The sequence below is a fragment of the Mytilus edulis genome, chromosome 3 (genome assembly GCF_963676685.1).
Source record: "Mytilus edulis chromosome 3, xbMytEdul2.2, whole genome shotgun sequence".
NCBI classification, from domain to species: domain Eukaryota; kingdom Metazoa; phylum Mollusca; class Bivalvia; order Mytilida; family Mytilidae; genus Mytilus; species Mytilus edulis.
The window spans coordinates 20,259,615-20,287,365 of record NC_092346.1 but is presented as its reverse complement, the minus strand read 5'-3'; the positions used below and the strand labels follow the sequence as shown (position 1 = coordinate 20,287,365).

At 31.1% G+C, this 27,751-nt stretch overlaps 1 protein-coding gene across 2 annotated transcripts; it reads right to left on the bottom strand.

The window, feature by feature from the left end:
- Nucleotides 1-964: 964 nt before the first annotated feature.
- On the bottom strand, nt 965-22,884 carry LOC139514175 (integrator complex subunit 6-like). 2 transcript variants are annotated; one of them, XM_071302964.1, is made up of 20 exons: nt 22,597-22,884; nt 22,431-22,508; nt 17,573-17,722; nt 16,664-16,753; nt 13,308-13,497; nt 12,703-12,831; nt 12,101-12,130; nt 11,292-11,509; nt 10,510-10,662; nt 9,906-10,038; nt 9,249-9,343; nt 8,509-8,619; nt 7,303-7,382; nt 6,364-6,513; nt 6,077-6,180; nt 5,348-5,481; nt 4,864-4,981; nt 4,181-4,306; nt 2,688-2,972; nt 965-1,369 (listed from the first exon to the last, which is right to left on the bottom strand). In XM_071302964.1, exons 1-20 carry the CDS (start codon nt 22,705-22,707, stop codon nt 1,161-1,163), a joined length of 2,694 nt encoding a protein of 897 aa, XP_071159065.1. In that variant the 5' UTR covers nt 22,708-22,884; the 3' UTR covers nt 965-1,160. The 2 variants fall into 2 exon arrangements, with proteins under 2 accessions (XP_071159065.1, XP_071159066.1); XM_071302965.1 differs by lacking the exons at nt 16,664-16,753; nt 17,573-17,722; nt 22,431-22,508; nt 22,597-22,884 and adding an exon at nt 15,929-16,077.
- Between the last annotated feature and the right edge of the window lie 4,867 nt (nt 22,885-27,751).

Here is a 27,751-nt window from a genome sequence, read left to right as displayed (position 1 = left end):
GCAGAATATAAACTATCTATATCTGTACTTTTATTGCCAAGCACTTAGAGAAAGTGTGTTATTTGAAAGATGGAGTCTTAAAAATAAAACCGTATTCTGTAAAACATCCTATCCACTTACTAAACCTGGTACATTTCAGGTACAGTAATTTCAGAAATAATTGCAAGTTATTTTTCAAGAATGGACAATAATGTGATTTTCAAAAAATCTGCATACAAGTCTATGTTTTAGTTATCTGAACGCGAGTTCTTCTTATTATGATACTCGCTCAGTTGTAATATTTGCATTTATAAAAACCTCCCAATTATTTCTGAATTTACAGTACATTATTTCAATTACAATAATTTATTTTACCGGAGTGAAAAATATAACTTTTTTAACACGTGGAACAGATTTATGTAGAAACTATCTCAATTTTTTTTTTAATCAAAACTTTGAAGCTGTTTTAGAAAGCTGTTTAGGACTCGTGTGACCTAATCTCGCTATTTATATATTCCACAAAGAACCCAATTTCCTGTACATAAACACTTAACTGTATAACACTTTATTTTATCTACAGAAAAAAAATTGCATTCCAATGATGAAAGTTGATATTGCTGAACTGTGTTCAGTTTGACAAAAACTTATTTTGATCATTGAGAAGCTTAATATTTCCTTAACAACACAACATCATTAAAACGTTCTGCTGATTTTACAGAGTTATCTCCCTGTAGTGTTAGGTACCACCTTAAAAGCAAAATTGAATAATTTCTACAAATAAAACTGATGTGGCAAGAATTGTTAGGATGGCTTTGTAGTTATAATGATTTGTAATGGTTTTGATCATGATTTAAAGATGGGGACATAAAGAGAGCAATATCAGTTACAAAAACTGGCAAGAGCTGGGTCATTGGCCATTGACCTATTTATTTAGACAACCTCTCATTGGAAAAAAAGAACAAGCACAGCCAATCAAATGGCATAGTGTGGATTTCTACCAAATAGTGGCTTTTATTTCGGTACTTGACTTCAGAGACTCCAGTGTATAAAGAAATAACAATAGGAATGAAACAGAAAGGGACTGTTACGTAATAAAATTAGCACTGATTTAAAATTCTGTATGACAAACCATACATGAAAGACACTGCCATTTTAAAATCACAATAAAATATCACTTTCTGTTACCTAGGTGAATAAGAATTATTTATATATGTCCCATTTCTCCTTTTAGAGTCAGATTGCAATAAAGAATTTTCAAATTGTTCAAGCATTTTGATAAGCACTTTCTTTTTAAAACGTCCAGCTTCATGAATAATCTCTTTGAGAAAAGCACATTTGACTTCTGATGGCCCCTGCACAGTACTGAGTTGTGTAAATATATTATCATAATCTGCAAAATAAGACAAAAGATTTAAAATTGATAATAAAAACTGAAATGATTGCACATCGTTATTGACATTTTCTTTCATTTAAATACTACACCATTGTTTTTTGTTTGTCACATTTTTTTTTGCATCATTTTTTGTCTGGTTGTTTAATACTTTTTTATGTTACGGGCTGTCATAATTTTCACGTAAAAGTTTGTAATGAAAGATTGAAGCCTGCTTAGTTTCTAATGGCAAATATTATATGCATATTCAGGATGTTCATGTGGAACAGATATGGTTTTACTTTTTGGAATTCACTTGCACCAAATTTTAGTATATTTTTTTCATGATAAAAATCACTATTGAACATGCTGGTTTAGTGCAAACACAAGTATATTCATATGATCATAGAAATTCTGTATCTCAAATCCAAATTAAGTTCAGCATGAAAAATATGAAAAAATTAGTTCTTACATTTAAGATATTCTAAATGAATACAACTGTTGAACTGAAGCCTATTGTAGAAACATTATTTTTTGTGTGGTTAAAATTTTGTGGTTTTGTCTCTATAAGATTTCATGGTTTCCAGTAAATGGAAGTGATATTATATGTAGGTTAAAGTTTCAAGGGAATTTTTATTTTGTTGATAAATTCTTTCCACAAAATAAACGAAATTAAATCCACCACAAAAATTTCTGCTTTTACAGTATATTATTAAAATAAAGTAATCTATACATGCTTTTTTCCCTTTTTACACTTATGTTCTATTTATACTGCAGGACATCCATTCAGATGTGTATAGTCACATGATGTGTAATGATTGCAGAGGAGAAGGATTTTAACAAGTCATGATTAGCCTTCAACAATGGGCATAATCTATTAACAACTATTAACATTTTCAGACATGATAAAATGTGAATCAATTCAAAAGAGAATACCAGAGGTCTGATACAATTTAGCTTAAAAGTTTAAGAATATTTTTAGATAATTTTTTTAACATGCAATATTTCATAAAATATGGCAAACAAATTGATAAAGCTAATACAGCAAATTTGTTTTTCAAACTAGGCAAAACTAGAATAGAAAAATATATGTAACAACTTTACCAATTGAAACTACTCTGGTACTACTGTGAGTTCATTAATATTCGTTGAATACTAATTTTCATGAATTTCATTGGTACAAGAGAACCATGAATTCAAATGTTCAACGAATAACAAATTTTTCTAAAGGACTGTATGCTAAAACCACAAAATCAAATATCCAGGAATATGCAAATATTCGTCAAACCACGAAAATTGGTACCCACAAAAATAACTGAATCCACAGTATCATACTTACTTCTTCCTGGCTTTTTAATTTCTTTGTAGAGATCATGTCGTAGTTGTGTATTATGCATCCACATTAACGATTCCTTTTTATCATTATGCATGGATTTAACTCTCGGAGAAACTGTCACATCGTTATTATTATGATTTACAGGTTCTATTATATTGCCATTTTCTAAATTGTTCGTCGAATGATCAATATTATTAACCGTCACATTTTTAACGTTTTTCTCTTCTTTTTCTGATTCTTCTACAATTAACAACCTATCTTCGTCTTCAGTATCACTGTACAAATCTTCTGTAATAAATAAACAAACATTCAACTTTAAAATAACATAGAATATGGAGACTGTGTGAACATAGTGTCAATTTAAATATTGGTCATTTAAACATTTTTTTGCTTTTATCTATTAGTTTGAACCTGAAGTTTGATAACAAGATAGACTGATCTTTAATTAACCTACAGGAGCACTATAGACCTCTTGCAGTTTTTGATGGGGTTCATGCTACTTAGTCTTTATCAGTTTTTAGTTTTCTATGAAGTGTTTTCTTTGCTGCAGTTTGTCTTTATTTTGTTTGTTGTTTTTTGCCATGGCATTGTTAGGTTGTTTTGAATATCCCTATAGTATCTTTAACCACCTCTTTAAAAATGATTCATTTTTGGTAGCACAGAACTCTTCATGAGCCATGTAAATTTAAATGGTCATAACTTACCTAGTGTCAAACTCTTGACAGTATACTATGAGCATATGAACATAAGAAATCTTGAATAGTCCCATGACTGCTAATGCCACGGTTAATCAAGTTTGGGTATCTAATACCTTGTTCACACTATAAAAATCTGTACCAGGTCGAATCCAGGTTAATTAACCAGAATTAATTACCAAAGTTCACACTTGATAAAAAATTGACCCAGTTTGGGATTTTCCCTCTCAACAAAAATAGATATGTAAGTGCCAAATTTGTAACCCGCATCAGTCCACTGTACATACTTTACTAATATTTACATTTTCCTTTTCATCACAAATGGTTTTTTTTTTCATTTTCTGTAATTTTTCTGTGCACTTCGTCATTTTATCCATTTCGGCCACAATAAAAGCGACGGATATCTTAAAGGTTTCATCGTTAGTCATTATTTTCAACAAAGATATAATAAAAAAAAAAATCTTAGATCCCTCTTTTTACTGCTAATTTAATATGGGTTATATAATCATGACCCAGTAAATAAGGTTACTGGACATGTGTCAAAATTTGACATCATTCGATATATATGACGTCAAGTAATAATTACGTCACATTGAAGACTTATTTAAGCAAACGTCACTATAGCAACAACCTCACATCAACTCCACTTTGCGTTCACATTTAAAAGTGAGGTAGTTAATCCGGTTTCGCCCCACATCAAATGAGGGGTAATTTTAATCCAGGTTCGCCCTTGTTAAGGTATTCACACTACCTAAATCTAACCCGGTTAAAAAGGCATAGTGTGAAGGGGGTATAACTTACCAATGATGAGATGACTGCTAGTTTCTGATGTAGTGTCTGATGCGATGGACATGGGTGATGTAGGTGGGGTGTCTAATGATGAAAGTGAAGGTGAACGCTGTAATTTGAAATCTCTTGGTAGAGGACCTGAAATATACAAAAAAGGTGGATTGATATTCTGCTCTTTTTTAAATTGCTAAACATAACATTTTCCTGATCCACAGAATATTCAAAATATGGTTTCTACTGGAATACATAATTCTATAAAACAAACTTGCATCCATTAACAATAAACACTACTTTGTGTAAGTTTCATGTTACATGATTAACCATTGTTTGAATAATGTTTTATGTATATAATTTTATGCATAATCAGAACAAGAACAAAATAAACCATTTTTCAGGAAGGTTATGAAAAGTAGGTCAAGCTGGATGAACAACAGACAAGTTGCAAGTCATAATAACTGATTCATGTATAACGATGACTACTCATGATTATCTATTGGTCCGTTACCATGTTTACCCAAATGTTTAAGTATAAAGGTGAAAAGTACATGGATCAATTATTTATAGTTATAGTCACCTGGTGCATTTCGTTACATTTTTTACAATAAACTGCACCAGGCTGTTTATACAGATTTGTCACTTATATCAGTTTATCTAATTTCACATATTGATTCCTTTGTTATATTTTCCTAAATTACCTGGTTTTCTCTTCCGAGGACCCGGGGAAGAAGGTGGAGATTCATGCTGCCTTTTTCTGGTTGGTGTTTGCTGTCCAAAATTTGCTTCGTCAGCTTCATCAACCATTTTGAAATTTTCCTGAAAAAATTAAGTAAAGATCAACAGATGTTTTCATTTTCAAAACAATTTTATAATCGCCATTCCGTTCTACATAATGTACATTAATTTTCTTTTATAAGCTGTTGTAATATATGAAAAAATTTAGAATGAAAGATTATGAAATATTCAAAAGCTTAAAATTATTGGGACTTACTGAGGGTTCATTAATTTTTGTGTGTACCAATTTTTAAGGAAGAAAAAATGTTTTTTCATGGATATTTGATAAATAAAAGAATTTCCAAAAGTCTGCATACACACCTATATAAATTCTATACACCATTGAATTTTAAATTCTTGTTTTTTCATTACCTCTAATAAATCTCCAGAATGCTAACTAGAACTTACTTTGACTTTAAATGGATTTCCAAATGTATGCAACCGTGCCGGTGCATTTTCCAATTCTCGTAATGGAGGCGGTTGTTTCTTGAGATAATCTTGGTAGTTACCCATTTGTTGTACGGGTATACTATGCGCTTGATCTGAAAATAAACATGTAAAGGGGTTCAACAATGTAATAATCTGTTAATATTTTCTTATTTTTCAATGTTTAATTATTGTACTGGTACTTCAAATTCAAAACAACTTATTTCAAATATATAGTGTATCTTTTTAAATATAAAAATCTAAAGTAATAGCCTCTTATGATTAACAGTCCTATAAAATTGTTAAATCCTTAAAAAAAATAAAAAAAAATAAGCGTTAATACTAAATAAAACTTAAATATTTCAGGGAAATATATTTTAGCATTTTTAGGCCAAGAAAAAGAATGATGTCCTAAAAATGAAAAGGCTTTAGTCAGTCACCTATGTCTGTTAAATTTAAGGACAAAGGTAAATGCTGATTACAATTGAAATCTCAAATAACTTTGATCTTTGTTATTGACTATCTTGGAATCATTTTCCATCCTGTAAATCAAGTATAATACAGAAAAAAAAAGACATTTTACATTAAATTCTTAACAGAAGATCTGTTACTTGATGACAGAAATTGTAAAAGACGAAAAAAGAATTCAATATGTAGCAGGAGAGAAATAGACATAATCTACTTATTTGGTGGTATTCTAGGATATCTTACCTTTGTCTACTAATTTGGTCGTACTATAAGATTTTTGTAAATAATTTGTTCTCATTCTGGCTATTTGATCTAATAGAGTACTTCTTGGTATGTCGTATGGATTTCTGAAACACAAAAATAAAAATAATTAGCCACCAGACATTAATATTTAAAAAAAATATTTTATCAAAAATTATTCTCTGAGAGAGAAATGAACATTGATACCAAAACAGTATCATAGAAAGGTGCAAATTCAACCATTTTTTATATATATATAAATATATATATTGTGGAAAGTTTATTCTCACCTGTACATCTGTGGTTTGATATCTTTGTCAGGAATACCAATTGTAAATGTATTATATTCCGTTAATTCTTGTTTCAAACACTGCATATTGTCACCAAAGTTCTGTAACAACTGATTAAAATCTTTTCTTTGTAACACAGATGTTTTTGTTCTGAAAATAAAAACATAACATTATCTGATTTTATTTCAAGCGGGTGAAAATTCTTTCATTTTTTTTTCTCCATATAAAGTTATTTTCAAGCATTGTGTACAATTTGGAAATTAGTATGGCGTTCATTATCACTGGACTAGTATATATTTGTTTAGGGGCCAGCTGAAGGACGCCTCCGGGTGCGGGAATTTCTCGCTACATTGAAGACCTGTTGGTGACCCTCTGCTGTTGTTTTTTATTTGGTCGGGTTGTTGTCTCTTTGACACATTCCCCATTTCCATTCTCAATTTTATTTGTTTGAATATTTTCTTTATTGCAAATAACCATTCGTTGTTTCCTATCCATATGATACTAGTTATGCACAACATCAAAGATTTGGTTACAAATTTAAGTAAGTAGATTTCATAAATAAACTTTCAGTAGATCTAATTATTTTAAAATTTTCCATGCTTATAGTATTTAATAACAGTTAAAATCTATTACTAACATGCTAGAGTTGTCTCCCATGAATTTTGTAAAAAGGAACAAAATTTTTCAAGAAAATTTAAATTGATGCATTTTTCACATTAGATTTCACTGTTACCAAGATGTTTTTGTCTGTTTTTAGTTTGGATTGATGAAGATTTTGGACAACCACAGCATACTTCTGTATCCAACCTGAATACTTTATCAGCTTGAACCAACAGCGAGTGTTCGTTCCCTTGACTCATATATATTAGATTTTCTGTTTAATATTTGTACATTGTAAAATGAAGGAGAGCTTAACATATTTCACTATGTAAACTATACCTTGGCTCTACTTTGATTCCTTCATTTATCTGCACCTTTTGACCAATGCCAGCTATCAATCTGTCCATTTCCATTTTTGCCTACAGTGTAATGTTATGTTTTAGAATAGAAATTAATAAGTCTTCAGTTGTTCTACAGGTTGTAAATTGAAGTAATTTTTTTTTTAAAGTTTATGCATATTAATTATTTTGGGGGAAAAATGAAAGAAATGATGACAATTATCTACAACATAGCAAAATATATGAGAAATTTACATAAACAGAAGACAATACAGCCAATAAAGTCACATAATGTTGAATATTCAATAAAAAGTCCCACAAATTAAAAATGTCATACTATTCAAAAGAGACCATTAACCTCGTATTTGAAGAAGTCAAGAACATTCAAATTGAAAAGGTTAACTTGAAAACTTTAATCAAGCGACTAACACTGCTTTTGATGCATTTACTGAAATAAAGTTTTTTTTGCTGTCCAAAGGAGTATGTTCGATAAGGTCCTAAAATGGCCCCCTTTTTTAGCGTAAATTTCAAATTCAGATTTATTGACCAATATCACGATAAATTATAGCTAATACATTGACTAGATAGGATATAAGCAATTTTGTTGAAAATTTTACGTTTCTGCATTTCATTATGACTTCATAAGTTGTACTCATATTGATTTTTCACAAAAAAATCATTGAAAATGGGTAAATTTCCAAAGATTATTTGACAGGAAACATAGAGCGCATACGTCGACAACAAAGATCTTTTAAAATAATGTTTGTGAAGACATTTAACATGTCTTATTTGAATATTAAGCTTGTCGACGCCTGCGCTATATGTTTCCTGGTCCTTTATTTGATTAAAATCCAGCTGATTTTGTCAAATTTCACCAAAATCCCTTATCTTGACCTTTTTGGGATGTAAAAATCAACGTGTTAGAATTAAATTTTGACAAAAACAGCTCTGTTTAACTTTCTCACATGTCTTTAAGGCAACTTAAAACAATTATTGTTTTGTAACCATGAACTTTATAATTAAGGCTATATATGGCACTTACCGAACTTACTCATTTACCACTATCTGACTTTTGAGTATCACAAAAAGTGATTTCTAAATGAATAATTAATTCTTAGACACCTTTTGATAAATCATTTATTCAATGAACTTGTACATTTTTTTTGTACTTAACCAAACTTACTTGATTTTTCTTAACCAAACTTACTTGATTTTTCAACTTCTTGAGGTAAGTTATAACACTGTAACTAAGACTGTTGTCCATATTATCTGGTACTAAGTTAGGAGCTCCCATACGTGTCAACGCCCTTCGTAACGACTGAAATAAGAGATGATAATAGATATATATAACCTATTGGGCAATTAGCTGAATATGCCTTCGAAAAACCCTACATATGTATCTGAAAACCATCTGACGCTATGTAACAGTCACTATTTAAACATAACATCCATTTTTTTTAAATTATGATGCAACATTAAGCATGAACTTGTGTGGTTTTAAGCAATGACAGATTAATGTGCATATAAGTGTAAATCACCTTTTGACTGATTTGAGTTTATCTCCCCTTTCTGTCCCATAGGATGTATCTTATTTACACACTGATATCACAGTCAATACAAAATTGTAGATAACAATATTTAAGGAGTCTTTCTGCAAGTTGACCGTATCTTATAGTTAAGCATGATAAATATACATGTTCAAGATAGATCTGAATGCATATCCAGTAAGATTTTTAAATGTTACATTTTCCTTAAAATGAAGATTACATTTTTATAGCGAAAGTTTATAGCATTATTTCAAAGAAGTTCTTACTTGGCATGATGCCAAGTTATATTAATAACATATGTGCTGTTTATACTTACCCCTGCATAATAGCATGGCATAGTTTTGAGGTAGTTGTCATGATGTTAAGTTATATTAAAGACTTATATACTGTTTATACATACCCCTGCATAATAGCATGGCATAGTTTTGAGGTAGTTGTCAAACTGTTGTCTCCACTTTGGTGAAGGTTTGCCTTTATGTACTTTAAATAGTTCATCTAAAGAAAAAACCCCAATAAAGACTTGAATTAAGATGAATAAAGTAAAAATAAAGAAATAGATGGTGTAAAATAATGATCGAAGATGTTGCAATGAAGAACAAGGGACAATCCCAACATTTTTAGACGAATATTCAGACTATAGATGAATAATGTGTACAGGGAAGGCTATTTTTACCTTCTTGGAATACCTGCTATGATCCTTGTTTTCATAGTTCATATCAATCAGCTTTAGTTTCAGCTTAACAGATTAACTCATACTAATTATAGTTTAAAAAAGCTATCACAAAAACCCAGAACACACCAACACAACTACTGATAGCATTTTACTGTTTATAATGGTTTATTCTGTGTCTACTGTTAATCTGTTATTAACATATTCTTATATACGGTGACCTATAGTTGTAAATGTCTGTGTCATTTTGGTCTCTTGTGGACAGTTGTCTCATTGGCAATCATACCACATCTTCTTTTTTATATTATAACAATATAACCATTTATTAACATTTGCTTATATTGAATATCACCTTTTATTGATAACTATTGTAATATTAAATCTTACCTAATAATGGCAACAATACAGGATAATTATATGGCATTACAAACAGATTAACACATGTTAGAGCACTGCTGGCTTTCAGGTAACCAAAAGGATGACCTGTGTCACTATATTTGGCACTATTGCTGATGTAAACCTACAAAATGAAGAAGTCATGTCATTATTAGATGCAATGAACTAAAAGAATTTTTAATGTGTAATTTATAACATGAGGAAAACAAAAGCATACATTAATCCAAGTGCTTGTAAACAACGAAGAGTCAAGTTGCTTGTATTTTGCAATCTTGTTCACGAATGTACATTTGTAGTTGAAGCTATTTTTTTAACAGCCCATACAATACTTATTTAATTTCTAATAATAAGAAGTTCTCTAAATAAGTACTGTAACTCAAATACAAATCATATTGTAACTTGAATAATTAAGTATTTGCTATCATCAATAAATTGCATAACATTAACTGGCTAGTTTCTAAAGAATGATAACTTTACTGGACTGTTTTGTTTGAACTTTTAAGGGTTGTGTTAAACCTTGACAGATACAGAAAACATACAATCTTTACCCAATAAAGTTAAAACCTGGATGTAACTAATAATGTAATATACACACCTGCCAACAAACATTTGGCATCCTTCTTTCTAATATAAACTGTGTCAGAGGTGAAGGTTCAAGTTCATATTTATCAAAAGGTAAATTTTCTATAACCATTGGTTCACAAGGGGTACAGTTAAACTTGACTACAGGTTGAGCTGATCTTGAAGGCTATAAGATAAAAAAAAAACATACATGTTTAATCAAAATTCCAGTCAAAACTTCTGAAAAAAATATGAAAGTATGATAATATAATTTCCTTTTAATTACACTCAGACTAGAAAACTCCATTGTTACTTTCAAATTTTCCTCCCTTATGTTAAACTAGTTTCAAATATTGCTGAACAGGTGAAAATTTGAAAATTCCAGAAATATTCTTTTTTGGACGTTAGACAATCAAAAATCTTTTTTTTTTTACAAATAAATAAAGTTCAAATACATATTTTACAGCACACATTATTAACAATCAACTGGCTGATTCAAAAAGTTCTTCTTACATTAGATTTAAGATCAAAATTGATCTAAATAATTTTTATCATAACTTTTACTGATATTTTCCTGGCTTACAAGTATACTTTACTGATATAATTTTTTAGTGAAAACAGTGGCTGTATTATAATAATATTAAAACTTTTTGCTAAAACTGATTTAATAAATTCTAAAAGATGAGCACCAATTTATTATAAAAAACACAAAACTAGGTCTTAAATTGGATACATTAATCAATTTATCTTGAAAATACTAAATGATACAAACAACATCATACTGTCATACTCTATATAACAATAACAATATCTTACTAAAGCAGAACACTGTAGATCAGGCCAGAAAGCCTCAGGTATTGGCCAATGGCCTACTGAATATCCTTTCTGTGCAGATCTGGGTACATATATCAGTCGTCGACAGTTATGCCATGACGTATTGTTTAACAGTGGTGGTTGTTGAGGATTTTGTTGTTGGACTATCTTCTGAACATCATCCTCAATAATAACAATTGGTCTGTTGATGTCTTGGTTTTCTATAACATGAACAAGAAAACATATAAAATACGTTGCTGTATGATTGCCAATGAGCCAACAGAGACTAAATGTAGCAGTTATAAGCCACTTTAGCTTTTTTTTGGTTTTGTTTACATTAAAGATAAAATGTATATTTCAACAGTCTTATATAAATGTATGTTATAAACTTCCTGCATACAATTAAAAATTATAATACCTGGAAATCACAAACTCAATTATCATGTTAAAAAACATCAATTTTATTTCACAACAGATGTCCAACAGTATATGTTTTTAAAAAATCTGGATGATTTAACATATCAATTGTATATATTGATATATGTGTTTATATTTATCAAGTATATTTGCATGGGTCTTAAATTGGATACTTTAATCAATTTATCTCGAAAATACTAAATGATACAAACAACATCATACTGTCATATAACAATAACAATATCTTACTAAAGCAGAACACTGTAGATCAGGCCAGAAAGCCTCAGGTATATAAATGAATATTGGAATAAACATCTTTTTTTTAAGTGAAAAATTTTAAATGATTTTATAATTTTATCTATTTTGTTTTCAAAATACTCCAAACCAATATTTACCTTTTGTTTCGTTATCATTTTCTATTTTACCTACAAAATATAAACATATCTTAATACTGTCAAATAGAATATGTAAAATAATAGCTAGCAACTATTGATCAAAAGTGCATATTAATTATAAATGTTTAATTATGTAATTGAAAAAATCCATATCTAATTTTTTTATGTACTTGTTTATGAACAAATTTTCTTTTTTGTGAAATATTGCCAAAAACACTATATATTTCATGCTGACTCCATAAGTAAAATCATTCAAATTAAAATTATTCTTTAGTCCAACATATTTGAATATAAAACAAGGAACTACCAGTAATGTTAAGGGATATCAAGTCTACTTTAAGTAAGCTTTATGACAGATATAAAGTTTCAAAGTGTTATCAAAACTATATGAAATCTGGATACATCCCCAAAAATATTTATTATTAATTGTATATAAACAATGTTTAATCCACCATTTTCTACATAAGCAAATGCAAGTACCAGTTTTGGAATATGACAGCTGTTTTCCATTTGTTTGATGTGTTTGACCTTTTGATTTTGCCATTTGATAAATGACTTTTTGTATTAAGTCTTGTATTTTTGTTATTTTACTTTTTTCCTACCTTCAGTCATTGGAGCTGGGTCAGGACCGATCTTCTCAAAGTTTATTACAACACCTGTTTGAACTTTCTGAACTAAACTTTCAAGTGAAGCATGAAGCATCTTCTGAGTATAAATTGCATAGGAACGACCTAAAAATGTAAACATGATTATTTTGAGGTATAAACACACTTTTTGCATTTACAGGGAAAAAAAGTAAAAACAAATCAAGTTCTTCCTAGATGTGTCAGTGTTGGTTGATAATTTCTATACAATCAGCAAAGCTGTCAAGTGTGTTTAGAGGGGGTCTCATTAGGGTGTTCCGATCCGGACACTATGTACGTAAGCAATTCTCATTTTTTTTTGTCATTTCCCGGGTCCCGCTAGACCTCATTTTCTGTTTTCCGACACAATAATTTGACTTTCACGCTTACAAAAAATCGGCAATCCTGCATCACGCTTAGACCCCAATGAGACCCACTTTAGAGAAATTCCTTTCAAAATTTTAGGTAAAATCTGTTTGGAGATTGTCAGAATTATGTATTAGCTTTAAAATCCAAATTCTACCAAAACTAAATTGTATTTTATACCACATGTGATATTTTTGATTAAAAGTAAGTTTTCCTACCTCCTGTAACTTCACACATTGCATCAAGTGGATGGTTATCAGCTGATGGAATAAACTGGTTTACATAAGGAGCTTCTACTGGAAAGTTCCCTGGTAATTTAAGTACCAGACCAAATATTCTCTGATCCCATCTGAAAGGTTCATTGGTAAGTTCTGACCCTGGAACTACTGTGTTCATTGGTAAATTTAACTAAAACATAAGAAATGTTAAACATTAAAAAGAATTTGGTTTATGTTAAATATATTTTCTTATATTTTTTTTATCAGCTTCAAGTCTGTAAATGAATATCTACATGGCATAAAGTTTAACTGAAAAATATTTTAATAAAATTTCAAATTTGAAAGTTACATCCATCATGTCCACCTAGGTACAATAAAGTTGCTTGGACTTGGGCACTGCTATGATTTATAATGCACACAGGTTTTGATAATCGTTTGTAGTATAAAAAGTAAAGTTCCGATTTTTTTAAGATCTTTATTTTTAATACTTGTAGCCCTCAATCATGCTCCATGTGTAAAATACATTTGTTTATTTCATAAATTTCAGCTCTGATTATGAAGTTTTACAATAAAAGAGTACAAATCTGATATCTGATTTATATGATTAGCCAGGAAAGTCTCAAGTGTGAAGGTTAGGACATTCTGTGAATATTGCATGGCAATTTATAGTTTCCTACTGGTTAAAAATTCCTTGTATTGAACAAAATTCTAACTTGATGTATAACTTGTCATGGTGTAAACTATATATAACAAAAAACATCAAGTGAATCACTGTGAATGTCTTCAAGCATTATTAATACTAGAGGCTCCAAGGAGCCTGTGTCGCTCACATGTTATTTTATTTACAATTGATGCATAAAATAATGCAACCGTTATACGTTTGCTCTTTTTTCAGAGAAAAAAAATTAAAAACTGCATTTTCCCCCTATGTTCTATTTTTAGCCATGTTGGCCATGTTGGTTGGCAGGCAGGGTCATCAGATACATTTTTAAAAACTAAATACCCTTATGCTTATATGTGACCAAGTTTATCTAAATTTGTCTCAGTTTTTTCAGGAGACTTTTGTAAAAGATTACAAAAATTTAGGAAAATTATAAAACTTGACTTTAAAGGGCAATAACTCCTTATGAGGTCAATTGACCATTTTGATCATGTGACTTATTTGTAGATCTTACTTTGCTAAACATTATTGCTGTTTACAGTTGATCTCGGTATATCTATAATTATATTTAAGATAATAACCAAAATCTGCAAAATTTCATTAAAATAACCAATTCAGGGGCAGCAACCCAACAACGGGTTGTCCGATTTGTCTGAAAATTCCAGGACAAATAGATCTTGACCTGATGAACAATTCTAATCCTTTGGTTTCAGAGATATAAGCCAAAATCATAATTTTACCCCATATGTTCTATTTTTAGCCATGGTGGCCATCTTGGTTCAGGTTGGCCGGGTCATCGAACAATTTTTTTAAACTAGATACCCCAATGATGATTGTGGCAGAGTTTGAATAAATTTGGCCCAGTGGTTTCAGAGGAGAAGATTTTTGTAAAAGTTAACAGACAACGACAGAAGCAAAGTGATGAGAAAAGCTCACTTGGCTCCTTGGGCCATGTGAGCTAAAAAAAGTGTGGAAACTGATTATTTAAGTAAATTTTGTAAGTCCAAAGACCAAAATCATCAGAACAACATTTGAACTTAATCTGCAGCTTGTCATGATAAAACTACATACCTATTATCAAATCAATTTCTTCTAGCTTAATGAAAAAAGTGTTGAAAACTGATTGTTTGAGTGAATTTTCGAAGTCCAAAAGACCATACATGTAACTCTGCACAAAATCATCAGACCTGAACAAAATCTGAACTTAATCTGTAACTTGTCATGATAAAACAATACACCAATATCAAATCAAGCATGAAAAAAAAAGTGTGAAAAACTGATATGCCCGACTAACTAATGGAGTGCAAACCTAAAGTCACCTTTAGACTTCAGATGTAGGGAACTTATAACAGTAAAGGAGTAAGTTCGGTAAGGGCCATATTTGGCCCCAATTATAAAGTTCATAGTTACAAGACAATAAATGCTTTAAGTTGCCTTAAAGACATGTGAGAAAGTAAAACAGAACTGTTTTTGTCAAAGTTTAATTCTAACACGTTGATTTTTACATCCCAAAAAGGTCAAGATAAGGGATTTTTGTGAAATTTGACAAAATCACCTGGATTTCAACCAAATAAAGGACCAGGAAACATAGAGCGCAGGCGTCGACAAGCTTAATATTCAAATAAGTCATGTGAAATGTCTTCACAAACATTATTTTAAAAGATCTTTGTTGTCGACGTATGCTCTCTATGTTTCCTCTCCAATAATCTATGGAAATTTACCCATTTTCATTGATTTTTACGTGAAAAATCAATATGAGTACAACTTGTGACGTCATAATGAAACGCAGAATTGTGAAATTTTCAATAAAATGGCTTATATCCTATCCAGTCAATGTATTAGCTATAATTTATCGTGATATTGGTAAATAAATCCGAATTTGAAATTTACGCTAAAAAATGGGGCCATTTTAGGACCTTATCGAACATACTCCTTTGTTTCTGTTCCATCAGTGCATAACCTCATATTGCACACCCCTGTTTGTGTAAATTGTTGTCATTTGTACATACCTCATATTGCACACCCCTGTTTGTGTAAATTGTGGTCATTTGTACATACCTCATATTGCACACCCCTGTTTGTGTAAATTGTTGTCATTTGTACATACCTCATATTGCACACCCCTGTTTGTGTAAATTGTTGTCATTTGTACATATCTCATATTGCACACCCCTGTTTGTGTAAATTGTTGTCATTTGTACATACCTCATATTGCACACCCCTCTTTGTGTAAATTGTTGTCATTTGTACATACCTCATATTGCACACCCCTGTTTGTGTAAATTGTTGTCATTTGTACATACCTCATATTGCACACCCCTGTTTGTGTAAATTGTTGTCATTTGTACATACCTCATATTGCACACCCCTGTTTGTGTAAATTGTTGTCATTTGTACATACCTCATATTGCACACCCCTGTTTGTGTAAGTTGTGGTCATTTGTACATACCTCATATTGCACACCCCTGTTTGTGTAAATTGTTGTCATTTGTACATACCTCATATTGCACACCCCTCTTTGTGTAAATTGTGGTCATTTGTACATACCTCATATTGCACACCCCTGTTTGTGTAAATTGTTGTCATTTGTACATACCTCATATTGCACACCCCTGTTTGTGTAAATTGTGGTCATTTGTACATACCTCATATTGCACACCCCTGTTTGTGTAAATTGTGGTCATTTGTACATACCTCATATTGCACACCCCTGTTTGTGGTCAGTTTTCCTCCATCAGTTATTGTTATAATCACTGCAGGCTCTAAATAATATGGACATCTTCCCTGCAACATTTTTTTATATTCATTCATTTGGAAGAGATTATAATGTTTTAATTTATGCAGTGTTTTCCACAGGGCCTTACAGCACTGTGGTACCCTGGCTCTATCTTGGATGATTTCATCATAGAATGTAAAGGGGCCATATATTTTTTGGAAAACCAGTACTAGTGCTTTAATTCCGGTGTGTTAATTCCCATGGTGCAATTTGAAAATTCTGGGGAGTACACTGCCTTATGTTGTTGGGTTTCCTTATGGTTGATTTTTATTATTTATACCCTACACACACCTGTCTTTTTATTCATATATAATCAATTTTAATAAATATAAACAGGTGTTTCATAGTTTTACAAATGTTGACAAAGAAATGATCAATCAATAAATCAATTTCAAGTGTGCTGTTAAATCTTCATGCTTTGTAGTTTTGTACATGCAAATATATACATTGCTTGAAATATTTTTTCTCTCCCAATTTGGCAAATGGTAGGGCTTAATCCAGTCACCTCCTTCCAAGATGAAGTGACCTATCAACCTTTGCCTAGAAAAAGATTTCACCAAACATACTCCCATAATACTTTAACTTTTATTTCAGGAAGATTGCCTAAGTACATAAATATATAATTATTTTCAATTGATTTATCATGTATAAATTTTTTAACTAGAAACATAAAATAAACAGATTGGCAGAATTTCAATTACATTGAACAATTTGTCTTTTTTTAATGAAAAGTTCTTTTTTTGTAGGTCTGGAAATCTAGTAAAATGTAATTTTGGACATTCCCCAGCTGTTTTTTCCCTTTCAATTCAAAATTATTAGATTATTACCTGTCCATAGGTGTCAATTCCAGATTGCATTCTATTGACATTTAACAAGTCAAAACCATGTTTCAGTGATGGACCCATACTAGTCAGGCCTCCAGCTTTTAAATTCTTCAACTCCGTAATAAATGTAGCATGACTTTCCTTCCAACCAGCCTAAAAATAACAAAATATGATAAATATGTAAGAATTCTCCTCTTTTTAGAATTACAAATTATAGGTTTACAAACAATGATTCAATGTGGCTGTTTAGTTAGTCCAAAGAAAACAAATACTGTAAGCTCGTATTCTTGGTCTGTAAAATTGAGATTGGAAATGTGTCCAAGAGACAACAACCTGACCAAATCAGAAAAAAACAGCTGAAGGCCACCAATGGGTTTTCAAGGAATGAAGGAGGTGGGTTTCAGTTGGCCCCTAAACAAAGATATGTACTAGTTCAGGGAAAATGGACATCACGCTAAACTCCTAAACATGTGTTTGTCAGTCATGCATGGACCTTTAAATATGGTTTCATCAGCTCTCCAACCTTTGTTCATTGTATTTAGGTTTTGGGCTTTCAATTTTCTATTACTTTGAGCATTAATGAAAAGACCTCATTTGTGGAAATGCACAACAGGTGCATTGAAATTGGTTACGGTACCGCTAATGTTATTACAAAAACTAACCAAAGCAGGATTTTTGAAAATGTGGATTTTCCTTCAATTTTATTCTTTCCTTAGTAATATATATTTATCATTCTTCTATAATCATGATAATAGGGAATGCTAAAATTATTAATTTACCTATCTCTTTATACAAACTACCTTGTCAAAGCCATTTGAAAATAGAGTTCAGATAAAAAAGTATATCGTAGGACTTTATCAAATCTGTTTGCTCATAGTACTAAACTGTATTTAAACATATGCTATGGCGGTATACTACATTTGTTCTACTTGTGTTGGATTCAATAGTGTTATAAAAAGTCAAATCATTTCAATCTATTAGATGTTCACATATCCTGTTTTATTCTAATTTTAAGTAGTTTGTTTAAGACAGCATTTAATCCTTCTATTTTTTCAAAAAACTTTTTGTCTAAGAAATTTAATATTAAACTTACTAGATATATGCATGCTCCAGTGACACCAAAGACTAACTCTATTTATAGTCTTATTTTATGCTTAATAATTCATTTCCTATTTCAGTTTTTTTGTTCTTTTCCCTTTAAATCTATTATAAGCCTTTTACAATCAGTAGGTTTACAAATATCAGTTTTAACGTTAAGATAAGCATTGCACCATGATTCAATTTACTTTAAATTACAGTTACTTCATACTGTTTGGTACCCTTGATATTTAAATTCCATGTTTCACCCCATTTTGAACCCGTATTTTAAACAGATTGTTGTATGGTCATTAAATTTTCATATTCAAATAATCACTGCACCTTTGTTTTTGAAGAGATATATTATGACACCTTAATAGCAAGAGAGCAAAACGAAAAGGACACCTTATCATGTGACCCTTTGTCTGAAACTGATAGGAATAAGTCTTTTTAACGACAATTAAAAATTGAGATTTCCATATAAACCATGCTTGATGTGTATATATACTACCTTTATACCAAATAGAATTAATCAGCTTGTTGGTTTATAACTATACTTTGGTGGTTAAATGTAAGGCGACTTTCTGCTTTTGCATACAGAGTATATATTTACAAGGGTCTGGATGGGGTTTACAGATTATAGAATAATGGGTGAAAACTACAGAAAAATGGGCCATAAAAATAAAGAATAAAGAAAATTTATGACTCAAAAAATAAAAAAATAGCGAACATTTGACAAAATGTATCAAAAAGAGAGAAATACTTTAAAATAAGAGAATACAAAATTGAGGGCCCCTTCAGAAACTCAAGTATATTTTGATTTCTTCTGATAATCATCCTACCTAGATTTGACGGTGACCTACATGTATAAAACATTTTTTTCACTCTGCATATAAATATTCTTTATTACATTAATACAACTGTGCCTTATAAGATATGTTAAATAATCAATTTTCCGTTCCCAAACAAAATTTCTAAATTCTTTCATTTACCGGTACTTACAAAACAAAAAGAAAGATGCCACTGAATACATTCAAACAAAAAAAGTTTCTTTAGTATTTTAAAATAAGATGGATAGGTTAACAAAGTTCTCAAATTTGGAATCTTGATAAGAGTGGGATGAGACTTGCTATTTTAAAAGGTCCTTCGTCTCACTTGCTTTTCAATTTTGCACCTCCTGTTGTACAAATGTATATATATATCTAATGAAAAAATTGATAAAATAAAACTGACCCAAGATCAAACAAGCATAATTAAAATTGTCTAGGGCAAGCAACTTTTGTTTTGTTACCTTTCCTGACATCAGACTCAGACTTCTTTTAAACAGTTTTACTATGTCTATTACTGTGTGTCTCTTTATTTTACATAGGCAATAGGTATAGGGGAGGGTTGAGATATCATAAAACATGTTTAACCCTGTTGCATTTAAGCACCTGTCCCAAGTCAGGAGCTTCTTGCTCTTGTTAGTCTTATATTTTTTTTATTTTTGGAGTATAGTATAATATGAAAAAAAGATGTGGTATGATTGCCAATGAGATAACTCTCCACAAGAGACCAAAATGACACAGAAATTAACAACTATAGGTCACTGTACAGCCTTCAACAATGAGCAAAGTCCATACCACAGTCAGTTATAAAAGGCCCCAAAATGACAATGTATAATGTCTATTTTTACAGAACTAGTTAACGTTTTTATTTAGGGGTAACCTCCAGGTGCAGGATTTTCTTGTTGCATTGAAGACCCATTGGTGGCCTTCAGCTGTTATCTGCTCTTTGGTTGGGTTGTTGTCTCTTTGACATATTCCCCATTTCCTTTCTCAATTTTATGGTAGGTACATTTGAATAGCTGTTTGTTTAATAAACTAAAAAGCACACAACATAAACAGAAGAAGAAGTGGACTTGTCAACATAAAAAGTTGCTTATCCGTGCAACTGGTTCATATGTAGAAAGGTGTTATGGAAGACACTTATTTTCTGGCTGAGGAAATATTTCCAAGGGTACAACTATTCACCAGTGATCAAAAGATAATTGCATATGGCTATGGATGTGTGAGGGTTGTTTTATTTAATTTTTTAAATTAGGGGGGGGGGGGGCATTATTCTCTATTTATATTTTCTGACAATTATTCGCTTCTTTATTTTTTGTAGCACCTGATTTTTTTCTATTTGGTTTTATTTTTGTCTATTCATTCTCTACTCTTAAATCCATCTGAAACCTCTTACATATTTCACTTTATATTCCTGTTTGTTTGTTCGCACAAAATGAAATGGACATTTCAAAGACATCACCATTTCTGTTTCCTTGTCTGTGACATCAGTGAAAATCTACTAGTACTTGTTACCTTAGCAACATGACCTGTGCTACAAATGGAGCAGGAACTGCTTATCTTTCACCTTTTCAATTTTTTTTCTGTTGCGAATTAAATGTTTTTGGTGGTTTTAATTTGTTGTTACATTGATAATTATTCTTTTTTATCCGATTATTTGCAAGATGTAGTTTGTTTTTCTATGACCTTCAGGTTTTCTGATTGCCCCCTTGGTTTCTCATCCCTTTCTTTTCTACTGAGGGTTAAACAATTTGAAGAATACATCAGCATGTGGATGGGATTTTACAGAAAAGCTATTAATGGGTAAAAAAGAATATACAATAGAGACTTATGATTTCACTTATGAGGTGATGAAATAAGAAATAGAGAATAATGGACAAGAAGTATAAAGAATAATGGCATTAAAAATTAAAGAATACAGAAATGAAGGACCCCATCCAGACCCTTATAAAAATGCAGTTTTAACTACCAGTGAGTTAGAAATGAAAGAATTAATTCTAATTCAAAAATGCAACATGAGGTCTGAAACATGGTGTATTGTCTGTTTTGGTCACTGGAGCGTGTAAACTCTGAATTTTTTTTCTTTCTGTTCTGAAGCTACAATTGCAGTGGTCTAGCTATTATTAGTGAAAGAGGAAAAAATAGTTTGGTCCAGTAATCAAAATTCTTTACTGGATCAAATGCCTTGTAAGTTTAGCATTACATTAATGCAAAATCAAGTTAAAGTTAAATGATAACTGCACATGTCCTTTTAAAATCATTGCCTTTATCCATTAATGGTCTTGTAATTAAAAATTGGTGTTAAATTAAATCAGTAAAAGGAGGGAAATCTATTTAGTATTCGTTTGATAAATTGTAAAAAAAAAAATGGTGTTATTTTTTACTGTTTAACTTTATTTAAATACTAAATTGGCATTTTTCCAAATTTGTTCTTTTACTATTAATCAATCATACTGTAGGATCTAATCAATTATAATAATTTTATTCTATAAATCTTGTTTTCTCTTTATATACACTCTTCTAACATTTCAAAAATATCTGTTTAATTCAATTCAAATTTAAAAAAATATATATATAATATAAACTTCTTTAGGCTATTGTTATTGAATACGTAACATCTAGGTCAAAGTGTAAATACATAGATATGTATTGATTACTCAATATTCCCCTATGTGCCTCAAATTATGCTAATTACTTTGTCTATAGTTTACCCATAATTCTCTACTGGCCCCGTGACTAAGAACCGTTGCCCCTAACCAAATACGAAACGGAAACCAGGTTAATTTTATTCCCAAGGAGAAAATGGCGAATAGTTTGGAATGAGGAACAGAGCCACTGTATTTTGTTCCTTTGAGTCCACGTTTCGCATGTCGCGTCATACTTTTGTACTACAATCGGACAAATCGGCTCTTTCGCTTTACTTCTGATCACCATAAACGTCTCTAAACGGGCTTTACCTTGATATTTGCAGGCGGGTCTTCAAATGTGAGGAGCATGTAGCGATCCCATCTGCTGTTCATGTCTCGGGATCTAATCTGAAGGACAAAACAAACAAAATATAAGTTATGAAAAATAAAGATAATTGTAGTTAAACATTAAATTTCGTTTGAACACGGAATTTACCTTCATAAATGTCTCGACGGAAGCTTTAGCAATGTCAATCAATGAAGTCCCCAAATAAGTTCTTTGATTCATCGACGAACTCGTATCGACAAGAAATAGTATTATTGTCATTTCAAAGATTTTATATCATAGAAACGACCAGAGATAATGTTGCTAAATGGGTTAGCAACCTAACGGCCGCTATACGCGTCCGTTCCTCACACTATGGCGCACAACACTGAGCTGCTATGAAAGCAGCCAGTACGCCACGAAATTAGTCACGTGGTTTCATTCTCCATTACGTATTCTATTGGATATCACATTCATGGAGGTTCCCATCAACTGGATTTGTTTTGTTTTAATTCTAGTAACCTTTTCTGATAAGTTGGATCACTTTATTTTACATGTCCCTCTGAAAAAAATGTTTATTTATGTTGATTGTTAATTAAAGGCTCTAGTATCTTTTTTAATTAAACGAATTTAATGCAACTGATAATCTATTTTTAAATTCTACTATAAATAGACATAACAATCGTAAACAAAAGAAAACGTCACACACCCACAAACCAGAGGCCCAATGTTCACCACATGTGAACTATATTTGGGTGTCTTAAAATGAAAACAAAGGTGCCCGGCGGCCTCAGTTACAAATATTAGAAAAATAGATGGTGAATTATTTAAACAAACGAATAGTTATATGAAATTTTTATATACCAAAAAGAAACACGAAAAAATCTTTGGATCAATTTGCGAGAACGACTATAGCCAGTCCACTTTAAATATATTACATATATCAGAGTAGATCCATGCAATGTCTATTGTCTGAATCTTGGGCATGTAGCACCCTTAGGTAGCACTACTTTGAGGGGCGTTGAACACGTAGTAGAAATTGTATCTTGCCCCACAACATAAAGATCTAAATGATGGTATATCGAAAATAGGCTCCGTGATAAGATGTAAGCAACCAGAAGAGGAAGATGAATTGGTCAATATCTCAGTGAATTGAAATTTCGTACCACGTGTGTACCGCTTACTGGTCATAATCTTAGAGGTTTCAATTAATCAGACTAATCTAAATAAGTTCGATGGCATAATAAATAATCGTTCCACCAAAACAGCCCAGGGCCGTAACTACATTGAGGCAAATGAGGCAAATGCCTCATGTTGGAAATTAAAAAAAAAAGGAAAAAAAACGAAACAAAATATAGTCTTCATATCAAATTGTTTTCACTGAAATTCTCTTGCAAGAAGCACGTTTTCTTTACTATCTGTTGTCGCCCCTGCATGTTTTCGTGGTCCATGTTTCTATTTTACTTTTAGTTTTCAGAGTAGATAGTCTATTGTTTGTACTTCTGTGTTCCGGGTTTTTCTTTTGTTTGTACTTAATTCTGTGTCTCGGGTTTGTCTCTTGTTCATTTATTGTCCTACTTTATGACTATAGTCTGAGCGTTGATTTTCATTTGTAAGCGTTTGGTTTTGTAATGTGGCATGTCCACCGATATCCAGAAATTGTGTGAGAAAATATTTTAAGAATATACGATGCTATACTGGAAACAGCAAAAAAGATGTCGTTTCTGCATGGAGAATTGAAATTGATATCAAAGAAAACTGGCTCTTTTTTGTAGAAAAAAATAGATAGCTGACATGGTTTAAATTAAAGTAAGACCTCTAATTTCCCCGTATCAAGTCATCTATATAAATTATAAAAACATCAATGCATTGCAATATGACCTTTACGTACATTGAAAGGTTAAACTTGCATTAAGTTCAGACCCTTTAACAGAAAATAAAGGAATATGGAGTAAACGTGCACGGAACCTAATCTCACACAAAGTCAATGTATAGAAACAAATACAATGATCAATGGTGAAAGTTTTTATTCTTGTTCTTCATCTTGATAGTTACTGGAGGGTCTTTAACAATAAAAGAATCATTAATACCGCAAAACAAGGTCAAGATGGTCCTTAGTGACGACTTTTCAGTTCTAGTACAATTATAACACTGCACTGTCACTATATTTAAATCTAGTAAAAAAAATAATAAAAAAAAGACTAAGCACTATACAAGTCAACAACAGATCGACAGACAGATCCGGTTTTAATGATTATGAGATTATGAGATTTACAACGATTTTTGCTTTATCCTACATATCGGTCTACTTTTAATGTTGTCCCTGTGAAACCTAAAAGTCTTAAATTACAATTAATCTATGTTTTTGATTTGAGACCAGAATATTGTCGAGAAAATAGCTAAAAATTAATTGCGTTTTGAACAATGTAAAAAAAAAAGACCGGGAAACGCTCAGAATGCACGATTTTGCGTTATTTTTATCAGAACTTCAGACCCCTCGCCAAATTTTTTTCGCCTCCCTACGCTCGGCAAATATATTTTGCCTCACTATTAAAAGACTGAGGCTAGTAACGGCCCTGCAGCCCCTTACCTTTTATCATCTTTAATAATTACTTGAATTTTTCATTATTTTGAAAACAGTACGTGAGGATTTTCGCTTATTATATGATTGAAGTATAAACAAGGACATCTTTTTCTTTTTTGTGAATACCTTTACATTTTGTCATCCTTGTGCTTTTCAAAGCTAAGTATACTATGGATTTTATTACTGACTCAATGACAAAGGGTATTATGTATTTGTTTACATAGTATTCATGTTTCTTTCTATCTCGTTTCATCACCAATTATACCACATCCTTTAGCAGTGCAAATTTCCAAGAAAAGACTGTCGTTTTTTTGCGTTTGGTTTTGACAATTACATGTATGGGTTATCGGATATAGCCGGAATACACGTTTACACACAGTAACATACTTCCTTAATTATTCATGAACTGCAAAAGTAATCCTGAATTGTATACTTGAAACCCAACGTGCATAATTGCCAAAGACAATTGCCCTAAAAATGATGCCGTTAGTTTTCCCTTTTATAATTGTTTTTGAAGTTTCACTGAACTAGAACACATTTTTGTTAAGTGGTCAGCTGAATCTTGTCTCTGGGTGATGGACTTTCTCATTGTTTCTGTGTTAAAGACCCATTGATGGTCTGTGGCTGTTTTCTGCACTAAGTTCGTGTTGTTGGCTCTCTGACGCTATCACAATTTCCATTTTTACTTTTTATTTCACATTTGTCAATTCGGGGGAATAAAAAAATATATATTTTAATGAGTCAGTTCATTGAAGAAGTGAATTTATAACAAGCGACAAAGAATGTTACTATTGCACTCGATAATGTCCGTGTATTTATAGATTGGGTACCATTCAAAAACGAAAGTTAAATAAATAGAAATCTCTGTGGCAATAATACATCGGAATGTCCTCACGGTCATCGAGATTTAAGGAGGCTCGCGGGTACAAAATTTTCAGCAAAAATTAAACATTTGTTTTTTCATTACAAATTTTTATTTATTTCACTATTATTTAAAAAATACATTTTGATATGGTACAAAAATCAACCAAAAAATCGATTCGATTTGGCTCCAGATACTTTAAAATGTTTATATCATTGAAAAAGCTCCAAAAAAGGGACATTATCAAAAATGTATACTTCTTTCGGAGGCAGATTGTGAGCTTAAAAGATTTTTTTTTATTTCATTTTTCTATTAAGTATATGATCAAGTTCATTAAAAAAAATATAGCGAAATCCTATAATAAAAAAGAAGATTTATACCCGCGAACCCCCTTAAAAATCATTTTCGACTATTTTTGTTCAAAGGGAAATAACTCAAATTCATTTATATCAAAATATTTGAAATGATAACTTTATAGAGGAGATCTGTTTTCAAAATAGTATTGTAATAAAAATTATTTTTTTCAATGGTACATGTTTGTATTGTTTTCTGTCTATCGTTTTGATATTTATTTATATGTTTGTTTGTTTGTTTTACTAGTAGAAACAATCCTATTCGTTGGATAAGAGACGAAAAAAATATTTATTCTTATAATAATTATAACTTTTGGCTAATAGAGGGGTTCTTTTGTATGCTAATTCTAAGAATGTACTTAGATTTTGGATATTGGACCATAATAGGTATAAATGTCAAATTTCATTTTTTTCAGTTCTTTGACCTTATTAAATTTTATGATACAAACCTATGCTGTTTCAAATATTCAATCCCAATCCAAATTCAGAGCTGTTTTAAGTTTAAGTGGTGTCTCCATACTTGCTCAACTAATGGTTCTACCATGTAGAAAAATCCAGTTTGCTGTCACTCTGGCAGCTTAGCTCTTGTTATCCTTTTTTGCTTTTTGCATGATGGTAAAAATTGTAATAGTTATTAGATAAAAACTTTAGGAACCAAATAAGACCACCAGCAAGACAAGATCCACAAACAATTAAAATGTTGTCGACATAGTTTGTAGACTGCCACTTTTCATAGAAGTTATTTCCCATTAATGTGGATTTGTTAACCCTCGAAACGTAAGGAAGATAGAGAGAAACAAAACAGACAAAATTATCAGCAATACAAGATCAACAAAAAAGAAAGCTTTGTCATGCGTTATTTTCTTGTCTACAATTTTGGAAAGAGTCCATTGCTGAGTGTTCAAAGGCTTTTTTAGAGGCTCTTGTTTAACGATTGTGTGAATACAAAAATGCCTGGATGTTAGGTTGCATGGTTTGTTTTTACAAGAAAACAAATACCGATTTCGTGCAATTGTATCCGAAACACTTGACTTATCTACCTCATGTTTCCCTCGCTTGAAAATAGAGCTATACCACTGTTGTTAAATAGAAATTATATAGATTAACAAAAATCTGGTTTTCGGAAGAGGATAATGATTTTTTTTTTTGTGACAGAAAAATAACCCAGCATTATCAACCGTGTTGGACGCCACATGCGGGGTGTTAGTTATGTTATGTTACGTGTTGGCGATTTTGAAGCAGAGAAAAAGCGATCAATTAAAGGTTCTACAAGTATCAACTTTCTTTTTGGAGAGTTTTTTTTTTTACACCGATTAATGTATTGCAAGGAAGGGACCGAACCATTATCTATATTTTCAGCAAACATAAGTAGACGTTTCCAGTGCTTTGTTTTCTTCAACACATCTCCCTAGTTTTCAGGGTTAAAGGTTTTGAGACTTCATATGCAAGTTTAAGGACAAAAAACCTACTTCGGGCATTTTTTTTTTCTTGTTTGCTTTATATAGAAATAAACTCACCTAAATTCCA